Source organism: Juglans microcarpa x Juglans regia, chromosome 8D (assembly GCF_004785595.1).
Source record: "Juglans microcarpa x Juglans regia isolate MS1-56 chromosome 8D, Jm3101_v1.0, whole genome shotgun sequence".
NCBI classification, from domain to species: domain Eukaryota; kingdom Viridiplantae; phylum Streptophyta; class Magnoliopsida; order Fagales; family Juglandaceae; genus Juglans; species Juglans microcarpa x Juglans regia.
The window spans coordinates 1340367-1352489 of NC_054608.1; the positions used below are offsets into that span (position 1 = coordinate 1340367).

Here is a 12123-nt window from a genome sequence, read left to right on the forward strand (position 1 = left end):
AAAAAGTAAGGTTATCATTTTCCTTTGTGAGAAACACTATTTTATCCTCTTATTTGTATCGTTTTATTTGACTGTTTGGTAAATTTTTTTTTTTTTACATAGTAATTAAGGAAGTGATTTTAAATATATTGATGTATTTTTTTATTTTTTAAAAATATTAGAATATATTAAAAAATGTAAAAAAAAAAAAGAAAAAAATTTACACTGAACAATAAGCCTAGCGGTAAGAGTGAGGCGGCATAGTAGTCCCACTCTTGCATATACCTCAAGCTTGCCGACATGCAGGCGGCAGACATGTAGCAAAATCATGTCGGCTCTGTTTTGTTAAGATATAAATATAAATTATAAAATTTATATTTTTCAATCAATTTAAATTTTTAAAACAAATAGTGATTTTACATAGTATCGACGTAGGAGTCTTAAATTCTTAATTAAATTATATTTCACAAATTGACCTACTCATTAAGGAAGAATATGATCTACACGTAAAGGGCAGTTTTAAAGCATAATATAAACAATAAAATCTATCTCTTCTTATATGTAATCGTTTGGCAATTTATTAATGCTACGAAGTTTTATGGCCTTCTGCATCCATACGTTTAACTACCTTGTGTATATATGATTATCTAGATCAGTTAATCCAGCTAGTTAATCAAATCTATATTATTGAGTTCGATCTATTTGCAGGTCAAGGAAGCTCCATACACAAGACTTTGCAGCACAAAAAACATCTTAACCATAAACGGAAAATTTCCTGGACCAACACTACAAGTTAGGAAAGGAGAAACTATCGTTGTTGATGTTTATAACAAAGGCGATTATAACATCACCATTCACTGGTAATTATATTTGTTATGTCCCGCGTGCCCATTGAGTACGTACTTATATATACGTACTGCATGTGCCTTAACTTGTGTTTGCATGTAGTACTGTTCATCCGGATTTCGGTCTGAAACCGTAACCAAAACTCGGATAATTTGATTTCAGACCGGGCTCCAAAAAAACTCGGTCGTGATGAACAGGCTACCTATTTAATTGCGTGAAATTAGATGATCATGAAAGAGAGACAGTATTAACTAATTAATTATAATTATTAATTATTGCAGGCATGGAGTGAAGCAACCAAGATATCCATGGTCCGATGGTCCTGAATATATCACACAATGTCCAATCCAACCAGGAAAAAAGTTCAGGCAGAAGATCATATTTTCCAGCGAAGAAGGAACTCTTTGGTGGCATGCGCACAGTGATTACACTCGGGCCACTGTTTACGGGGCCATAATCATCCATCCAAAGAAGGGAACTCATTACCCTTTTCCCAAGCCTCATGGAGAATTTCCCATCATATTAGGTAACAAGCTTAATTTGCCACTCATCAAGAAATTACATTTAATTTGTATATATCGGGCGCCTGATCAGTACGTATTAGCCTTTTCTTTGAATTTATACTTCTAATTAATTGCTAAACCCGTCAATCCGTAATTATTAATTGTGAAAATCGACGAACATTAATATAATAAGAATCGTAATATAAGTATAAACATTATCTCCATTGATGAGGTTGAAATGCAGGAGAGTGGTGGAAGCAAGGTATAATGGAGCTTTACGAAACATTTCTTCAAAGCGGAGGAGATCCCAATGTTTCCGATGCATATACTATCAACGGTCAACCTGGAGATCTATACCCATGCTCAAAATCTGGTATTTTTGTGTACAAATTAATTAGCAATTCAGCCATTCTCTTCTTAATTAATGGTTCAAATCATTTGAATCTTCCATGCAGTTCTTAATAACTTTTTTACAGTACTATTGCTATACCTACAAAAAAAAAATTACACAAAAACAATCTCATAAATTGATACAATTTTATCTGATCCGGTAGATCTATTTTATAATAAAAATAATTTTATAATCTGGTGAACTACATCAAGCTGCATCAGTTTGTAATATTATTTTTATGTAATCTTTTTGTAACTAAAATATTTTCCTTTTATTTATATCTCACAATTTAAATTACGGACAAGCAATCACATAATTTATTATTATTATTATTTGCAAACCATGCTAATTTTGACAATATATATCTCAATGACGTGCATGCATCTCCTGTCATATAGAAACCGTCAAATTAACGGTGGAACATGGAAAGACCCATCTCCTCCGCATAATTAATGCTGCACTTCAGGATATTCTCTTCTTTGCCGTTGGAAAACATAACCTCACAGTCGTGGGAACTGACGCAAGCTACACCAAGCCACTGACAACAGATTACATTGCAATATCTCCTGGACAAACTATCGATGTCTTGTTGAAAGCAAACCAACCGCACCGTGACTATTACATGGCTGCCAGTGTCTATTCTAGCGCAGCCGGCGTCGCGTACGATAACACCACCACCACTGCTATTCTACACTACAACGAAAGCTACATTAACGCATCTTCAAGACCTTATTTGCCAAATCTTCCTTCCTACAATGACACCAATGCATCTGCTTCCTTTACGGGTAAACTCAGAAGTTTAGCAAATGAAGATCATCCAGTCAAAGTGCCACTAAACATAAGCACAAAACTAATCTATGCTGCTTCTGTAAATACATTCCCATGCAACAACAGAACTTCATATTGCGAGGGTCCTAATGGAACGCGGCTCTCTGCAAGCTTGAATAACATCAGCTTTCAATCGCCAGCCACTGACATACTAGAAGCCTACTATAATCATATTGGTGGCGTTTATGGTGACCAGTTTCCGAGTGTGCCACCTTTGCTATTTAATTTTACTGCAGATGATCTGCCATCGTTTCTAGAGACGCCGAAGATAGGGACAGAAGTGAAGGTCCTCGAGTATAACTCAACGGTGGAACTTGTTTTCCAAGGAACAAACCTGGTTGAAGGGACAGATCACCCCATGCACATACATGGGTTTAGTTTTTACGTGGTTGGTTGGGGATTTGGGAATTTCGACAAAGACAAGGACCCTTTGGAATATAATCTTGTTGACCCCCCGCTTCAGAATACCATCGCTGTCCCTAAGAATGGCTGGGCAACCATAAGATTCAAAGCAAACAACCCAGGTAGTATTTAAACTGCACATTATAATTATGATGAGCACCATAAAAATTATGCTATATATCATCATCATCATAATCATGATGGTCATCACTAGCTATCGATCTCTATCTCACATTAATGGAACGTTCATTTTTCTGTAGGTGTATGGTTCATGCACTGCCATTTAGAACGTCACCTATCTTGGGGCATGGATACGGCATTCATTGTCAAAAATGGAGACTACCCAGAGGCACAATTGATATCCCCACCACCAGACATGCCACCATGTTGACGAATTTGCTGTGGTATCTATCAATTACTTCGAAGAAACGGGAGGCCAGGGTGAAGATGTACGGAGGAGGTTTACTTTTGAAGCATGGATGTACGATTAAAATGAGTGCAGCACTTAATTGTGATATGGGAATATTGCGTACCATACGATTTCTGAATTCTAGTAATCTAGGAGTTATAAATTATATATAATTTGTTTCGAAAATATTTAAATCAATAAGAAAATGCATGACTTATTTATTTCTTGTTAGGTTCATTCATTTCAATCGTGTGTACGTAGGTGATCTCTAGCTAGTATATATTGCTTATTATGTCTTCTCATGTTTTGGATTCACATATGAATTTGTTTCTTTTATAAAAAGACATTTGGTCCGAAAATAGAATATATATTTTTAGAATCTTTCCTTTTTATTAGTTATGTTAATTTCATAAGTATTTTAAAAAAATATGCAATGGATCCATTCAACATTTAATTAGTATTACATTTAGATATAAATTTTTAGGGATTTTGATCTCAAACAAATGCACCAAATTAAGTATATATATATACACAATAATTTTTTAAGTGCACTTATTCGTTTATAATCCACAGTGCTACTAATTAATTGATTCAATTTAAGGGTAATTACCGATTGTATGGATGGTTAATGAAAGAAGCAAAATAAGACAATCAAAGGGTACATAAACTGTATGGAGGTACCTCCATGGGATGTTGTCAAGATCAACTCGGATGCTGCATTAATTGACAATTAGCAACAATGCAAAGTAGGACTGGGAATGAAAAAGTCTTGACATAACTTTTTAATATTATTTTTGTTTGAAAATTTGAAAAAATTGTATAGAATTTTGTGTTTTGTTTGCAAGTTTAGAAAAATTATAATAATTAAGTAATGATTATATGAAAAAGTTGAAAATTTGAAATTAAAAAATATTTTACATTTAAATAATATTTAAAAAAGAAATATTGGAGAATACCCGATAATGGTTGTGTTCTGAAATATACCCTTAGCTTCAATGAGGATGAACATACCTTTATTTCGAGATCCTTTGCTAATCTTCATGCTAGCTACTATTCTTGGAATCGAGCTAGGATTTCAAAAAAAAAAAACCCTCCAACCTTTATTGAAATCAGACCTCACTTTTGGTGGAGGCCAAAGATCCGTGTTACAAAATTACAGAAAGAAACCATATCACGGAAGAAACAACATAAACAAACACATTGCATAATGACAAGAATCATAAAACGCTCCAGCTGAAACTACTTCCTCCTCATATACGCCAACCCTCCTTTATTTAGTCGAACAAGACCACGAGTCTCCATTGGAAGATCCGAAACAGAGTATGGAAGAAAATTCCGTCCTTATGCACCCAATTTCGCCACCAAACTATCAGCAGCTGCATTACATTCTCGACCTTCATTGTCTGCAGGTAAAATGAATGTCATCCAGCAAACGCATAATATCCTCCCAAAAATCCTCCATTACCACAATCCACATCTCTTATTTTTTATCCATTCAATAACTAAGTTAGAATCCATTTCAATCTCAATGCCCTGAAAACCCACATTCCTAGCATACCTCAAACCATCAAACAACCCCATAACCTCCGCATAATTATTAGTTCGGCAACCAATGGGCACTGAGAAACCCAAAAGCAGGTCTCCATTATGATCCCATATGATAACCAGATTTAAAGACTAAATTAAAGCCTCACCCCTTCTACTCAGATTACTCTTTCCTTTCAATTTTGAACCCACCCAAGACAACCAATATTTTATAAAAAGCCAAACTGAATCAACCAATTCTTGGATCCCCTCCATTCGAGCTTTGCACCTCCTCCACCATAATCGCCAAGTGATAATAATTGGAAGAACACCAAGAATTTGCCTAGATTGAGAAGATCTTTTAGCACGACGAAACCAACACTCCACCCTTTCCTTCCATGTTCTACCTAACAAATGTGGCATACCAAACTGTAAGGTACATTACCGCCATATCTGTGCAGCAAAATCACCCATAGCAAGGACATGGTTCTGATCTTCATATGCGCCCAATGAACAATAGTCACATTTTGAGACTAAATTTATTCCAACTCGCCAGAGTCTATCATCCACAGTAATACATCCATGCATGACCTTTCACATTAAAATTGACATTTTTTTTGGGAGGGAAGGATGCCAAATCCATTCCGTCCATTGAGCATTTGGTGCATGAGTTCAAAGACATTCTCATGCGCAACTGGTAGTAAACTTTCCATTAGGTTTCGGAGTCCAAATCAAAACATCTGTCCCCCCTTTTGAAACTCGCCAATTTTTCAAGTAACTCGTCTTTTTTTTCCACACCTACCAGCCTTTGAAAAAGCTCAATATTTCACCCCTCCCCTGTTTTGCAATCTGCCAGTGTGAGGTTTGGAAGGTCCGAGATTTCCTACTGTTCACACAGGGGTTCCTCACCCACCCAATTATCCCTCTAAAATGATGAGTTGCCATCCTCAACTCGCCACAAGGAGTTTTTTTGCATCGCCGGGATGTTTTTTATGAGCATCTTCCAGAAACTTGTACCCTTCTGAGGGTTGACTAGAGAGATATATGCCTGACCCACATATTTTGCTAAGAAAAAACGCGCCCATAAAGAGTTACCTTGTTAAAGGTTCCATGCAAGCTTCATATGTAGGGAAGTCTGAACGTCTTGAAGCCTTCGAAGACCCACTCCTCCTTCCAACACTGGCTTACACATATCGTCCCACGAATGTCATTTTCTTTTTGGTTTTCCTTCACTAACCAAAAAGAAAATGACGTTCTAGAAAAAGGTACTCATTAACCTCTTTAACTTATCAATAACTGTCTTTGGTGTAGGCAATATAGCTAGAAAATGCTAAACGGAGGCATGATTCGGGCCTCCCCACTGACGACTTCCTACGTGGACTCAAAACGCATTGCTTTGTAGTAAATAAAACGATGCGTTTTGCATGCACTAATAGGCCTGCCTTGGACCCAAAAACGCACCGTTTTACACTTTTTTATCAAATTCGGTTCTCCCTCCCAAGAGCTCTCTGCTCCTTCGTTTCTCCCCAGATTCACTCGATCTGCAGGTTCGTTTCTCTTCCTTTCTCTTGGTTTCTATTGGTTTCTCGATCTTTCTTCCCCTTTCTTCTTCTCCGTTTCTCCTTTTAGGAATCTCTCCCCTGCCCGATCTCTCTCCCAAACCTAAACCTAATCCTAACACAGTTGTGCGACGCCAACGAAGATTCGCACTCAGCCATCCACCAAGCGGCGCTATCCTAGGTAACTTTCCCAACCCTATAACCCAATAGACATTCCTTAATTTTTAAGAATCTAGAAAATGACATATATATTGAATGGTATCGTATGTCCTGGATATGTTTTCAAAAATCAAAGCCATCGATATATTTTCTTATATCTAATATATATATCCAATATATATGTCATTGCCATTCTAGTTTAAGAATCAAGATGCAGAAAATTTTCTTATAAGAAGGTTGCAGATATGTTTTCAAAAATCAAAGGCATTCTGGTTGTGACGCCCCGACTCTCACGTACAAAAATAAGGGAATCGTGACGTCAGGATGATGATAACACGGGTCACGCATCCTAACGAAATGTGCTCAAGTGTGTGCAACATGCAAGAGTGCACAATAAAAATCGCAGCGGATAATATAAATAAGTCATCTAAGTACCAGAAATTTAAATACAAATATTCAAAACAAATTACCTTTAAAGAGTTATACAGTCATCCCAAATATATTACAAAGGCAACACATAAATTGATAAAAATGAAACTCGATAAACAGGAGCAATCCCAGATCACTCCACCAACGGAGCCAAGTTAAGGCGCGTCATCCTCATCTGCATCAAAATCTGCGATACCATAAAATGGTACCACAGGTAAGTATAAACCAAACAACTCTCGGGATAAAAACATATTAATGCAACTAACATACATTCATATGACAAAATACACTTAGCCATAAAATACCATTTTTTTTCCCAGAAAAATGATTATTTCCAACACATGCCAAAATCCCATTTTGGCCCAAAAAACATAGTCTGTCATTTTTCCAGAAAATGATTCACACAAAACAAACCAATTATCGGACACTGTAGGCGGGAATCGCAGGCAGGACTCTACCTCCGTCCCTACTTACCACCATCCCTACCGCGTGCACCGTAGGCGAGAATCACAGGCGGGACACAACCACCATCCCTGCTTACCACAATCCCTACCGCGTGCACCGTAGGTGGGATTCGCAGGCGGGACTCTACCACCATCTCTGCTTACCACCATCCCTACAGTTCCTTTTCCTTTTTCTCAAACCAGTCAATCCAGTTGTTTCAAACACACCCAAAAATTATTTCTCACATGAAAACTCAGTTTTCAAATAAACACATGAACATGTGTGCAATCATGCGAAAACTCAGTTTTCAGTTACAAACATGAACATGCGTGCAAATGCAGTGACAAAACACGACACCAATATCCAACAACCAACAATGTCAACACAATCCAATCACAAACCAAACATACAATCAACTCCGTTCGCAATCCATCCGACCCTCGAACTCCTCGGACTCAGTCCGGCATAACCAACCAGTTCACAGTAATATGTGTTAGTGTAAAAATACATTTAAATCATGAAAGTTTTTTGGAAAAATACTTACAGCGCTATAATATGATTTTCGAAGGATCACGGAGGTGCAAGAAGTGGTGACTCAGCAATGTAACAGTCTAAAATACATTGTGGCCGTGGGTCTCAAAAACCCACTTTTGAATGGGGACAAACTAAGACCCGAAATTGATAGGGTAGGGCCTAGAGAGGTCGGTGAAGCCAATGGTGGTGGTGGTTTGCCGTGGGTGATGGCGCAAATGATGGTTTTAAGGCCAAAAAGTTGAAATTGGAGATGGGCTTGGGTGTGCTTCACCGGTGATGGATCGGAGCTGGGGTTGGGTCCATTGGGTTGCCAAGAGGTCGGGGATGAAGTGGTGAAGAGATGGTGGCCGGAGGTGGCACAACGGCGGTGTGCGAAGGAAGAGAAGGTCACGACTTCAAGCCATGCGTGGAGGAGAACGCCGGCGAGATAGGGGCTGGGATTGACGGGGTGGTGTCGCCGGCCCATGGGGAGGTGGACGGAGGGGCGGTGTCGGTCACCGACGGCTCACGGCAGCGGGCTGGGTTGAAGATGAAATCGGACGGGGAGAGAGAGAGCGAGAGTGAGTCGCGCGGGAGGGGGGAAAATTTGGGGAGAAAAGAAAAAGAAAAGAAAAGAAAAGAAAAAGGAGAAAAAGAAAAAATGAAGGGAAAGAAATGAGGTCCAATCCTCACATCTTGGGTCACAGCAAATGATCAAACGAAAATGATTTTAAAATAGCAAATCAATTAAATTATATTAAACGTAATGATACAATGAAAATAAAATAATTAAATCCCACAATCAATTAAATTAAAAGAAGAATAATTTAAATGTACAACAGTAAATAAATATTAAGAAAACATAATAATTTAATTTTCACAATTTAAAGATCATAAAATAACCCATTTAAAATATCTGATAATTATAAAATAAGAGAATAAATTTTTGAATTATTAAAAATAATCATTCAGTGAAAATACACTAAAATACGGGGTGTTACACTGGTTTTTTATGTACCTGAAGAAAGGAAGAAAGCTACCTTTTGGGTACCTTCCATTTGAAGTCAAGAATTGATCCCAGATCTACCTTCCATTTGAAGTCAAGAATTATTGCCTCTATGGGAAGAAACTTCATCTTCCACTGTTGGGGAAAAAGCCAGACAGTATGTCAACTGCTGATTGGACCCTGTTGGATCGACAGGTTCTGGGGTTATTCAGTTAACCCTGTCAAGATCAGTTGCCCACAACATCATCAAGGAGAAGACGACTGCAGATCTCATAGTGGCTTTGTCAGATATGTATGAAAAGCCGTCAGCGAATAACAAGGTACATCTGATGAAAAAGTTATTTAATTTGAAGATGGCAAATGGTACGTCTGTTACACAACATCTGAATGATTTTAATACTATCACAAATCAATTGTCGTCTGTTGAAATTGAATTTGATAATGAGATATGTGCATTGATACTATTGACATCACTGTCAAATAGTTGGAAAGCCATGAGAATGGTTGTCAGTAATTCTGCCGGCAAGTCAAAGTTGAAATATGATGATATTCGTGATTTGATTTTGGCTGAGAAGGTGCGCAGGAGAGATTCAGGCGAGACCTCAGGTTCGAGTTCAACACTGAATGTTGACTCTCAGGGGAGAGCACAAGACAGGAACTCAAACAGAGGCAAATCAAAATCAAAGAACAGGGGCAAGAGAAAGTCAAAGCCTGGTCAGCAGGCAACTTGCTGGAATTGTGGCAAAGCTGGCCACATTAAGAAGAATTGCAGAAATCTCAAGAAGGTCAAGAATGATAGTGCTAATGTGGTAACTGAAGTAGTACAGGATGCACTATTGCTTGCAGTTCATAGTCCAGTTGATGACTGGATACTTGATTCAAGGGTTTCCTTCCATACATCTTCCCATCGGGAGATAATGCAAAACTATGTTGCAAGTGATTTGGGAATGTGTATATGGCTGATGGAGAGGCTTTGAATGTAGTAGGGATGAGAGACATTGACATTGTACTCCCTAACAAGAACAAATGGACCTTGTAGAAGGTCAGACACATTCCTGAGTTGAAGAATAATCTCATTTCTGTTGGGCAGCTTGATGATTATGGCCACTCAGTGGTGTTCTCAGACAGCACCTGGAAGGTCACCAAAGGGGCATTGGTACTGGCTCAGGGTAAGAAAACTGGTACACTTTATATGACTACTAGTTTGAATAACACTATTGCTGCTACTGTTGCAGAGAGCACAACAGATTTGTGGCATTGCAGGCTTGGCTATATGAGTCAGAAGGGCATGAAAGAATTTCTGTCTAGAGGCAAGCTACCAGAACTGAAGTCAGTTGATCTCAGTATGTGTGAGAGTTGCATTATGGGGAAACAAAAGAATGTCAATTTCTTAAAGAGTGGCAGAACATTGAAGTCAGGGAGACTGGATCTTGTGCACACTGATGTGTGGAGACCTTCCCCAATTGCATCTCTTAGAGGTTCTCGTTACTACGTCACATTCATTGACGACCACAGCAGGAAGATATGGGTCTATTTTTTGAAACATAAATCTAATATATTTAATGTATTCAAAATTTGGAAGGCCATGGTTGAGACAAAGACAGACTTGAAGCTTAAATGCTTAAGGTCTGATAATGGTGGTGAGTACATTGATGGCGGGTTCAATGAGTAATGTGCAAATCAGGGTATCAGAATAGAGAAGATCATTCCTGAGACACCACAACAAAATGGAGTTGTTGAATGCATGAACAGAACCATAAATGAGCATTCTAGAAGCATGAGGCTACATGCTGGGCTACCACCTACTTTCTGGGCAGATGCAGTTAGCACTACAGTATACTTGATAACAGAAGGCCATCAGTTCCACTGGATTGTGAATTGCCTGAGGAGGCTTGGAGCAGGAAAGAGGTCAAATTTTCTCATCTTAAAACTTTTGGCTGTCTTTCTTATGTTCTTATTGATTCTGATGCTCGTAGTAAACTAAGTCAAGGAAATGTTATTTCATTGGCTATGGAGACAAGGCATTTGGCTATCGTTTCTGGGATGATCAGGGTCAGAAGATTATAAGAAGCAGGAATGTGATTTTCAATAAGAAGATTGTGTACAAAGACAAGTCCAGTACAGTTGCTGAAGCAGCTCTTCAGGAGTCTGAGTTTGTGAGTTTGGATGACCGACCAGAGGTCACAGTGCAGTGTAGAGAAATGAGTGACGGGGAGAGTGGGTCCAGTACACCCATTCCTATTATTCCACAGTTAGATCCAGAGCCGTCTACTCCTACAGTTGTAGTTTGCAGATCAGTTGGGATTATTCGTCCTCCACGGCGTTTCTCACCTGCTTTGAATTATATTCTATTGACAAATGGTGAAGAACCGCAGAGTTACCAAGAAACCATACAAGATGAAAATTTTAGCAAGTGGGAGTTGGCCATGAAGGATGAGATGGATTCCTTGCTAGGGAATCAGATATGGGAGTTGACAGAACTTCCATCAGGGAAGAAGGCATTGCACAATAAGTGGGTGTACCGGGTGAAAACTGAGCATGATGGCAGTAAGAGGTACAAGGCCAGACTTGTTGTAAAAGGCTTTTAGAAGAAACAGGGCATTGATTACTCTTAGATCTTTTCACCTGTGGTAAAGATCACAACCATCAGGTTAGTTTTGGCTATGGTTGCTACTGAAGATCTATTTCTTAAGCAGTTAGATGTGAATACAGCTTTCTTTCATGGAGATCTTGAAGAAGACATCTACATGCATCAACCTGAGGGGTTTGTGGTACAGGGAATGGAAGGTTCAGTTTGCATACTGAAAAAGAGCTTGTATGGCCTGAAACAAGCTCCTAGACAGTGGTACAAGAAACTTGACAGTTTCATGTGCAGTGCAGGGTACATCAGATGTCAAGCAGACCACTGCTGCTATGTCAGGCAGTTTGACAATTCTTACATTATTTTGTTGCTATATGTGGATGACATGCTTATTGTAGGGGCTAGTATTGATGAGATCAATAATCTGAAGAAACAGATGTCAGAGCACTTTGCAATGAAGGATTTGGAAGCTGCAAAGCAAATCTTTGGCATGAGAATTGTTAAAGACAGAGTCAGAAGCACATTGAGACTCTCACAGGCTGAGTATGTG

The 12123-nt window shown here is 38.6% G+C and overlaps 1 protein-coding gene across 1 annotated transcript; it reads left to right on the forward strand.

The window, feature by feature from the left end:
• The first annotated feature begins 279 nt into the window (after positions 1-279).
• On the forward strand, positions 280-3505 carry LOC121243085 (laccase-14-like). Its single transcript, XM_041141145.1, has 6 exons — positions 280-296; positions 672-839; positions 1107-1351; positions 1573-1701; positions 2118-3071; positions 3210-3505. Exons 1-6 carry the CDS (start codon positions 280-282, stop codon positions 3338-3340), a joined length of 1644 nt encoding a protein of 547 aa, XP_040997079.1. The 3' UTR covers positions 3341-3505.
• The last annotated feature ends 8618 nt before the right edge of the window (positions 3506-12123 follow it).

Coding starts and splice junctions, on each gene's coding strand:
- LOC121243085 (XM_041141145.1), top strand. Junction 840..1,106: donor TATAACATCACCATTCACTG/GTAATTATATTT, acceptor TAATTATTGCAG/GCATGGAGTGAAGCAACCAA. Junction 1,352..1,572: donor AGAATTTCCCATCATATTAG/GTAACAAGCTTA, acceptor GTTGAAATGCAG/GAGAGTGGTGGAAGCAAGGT.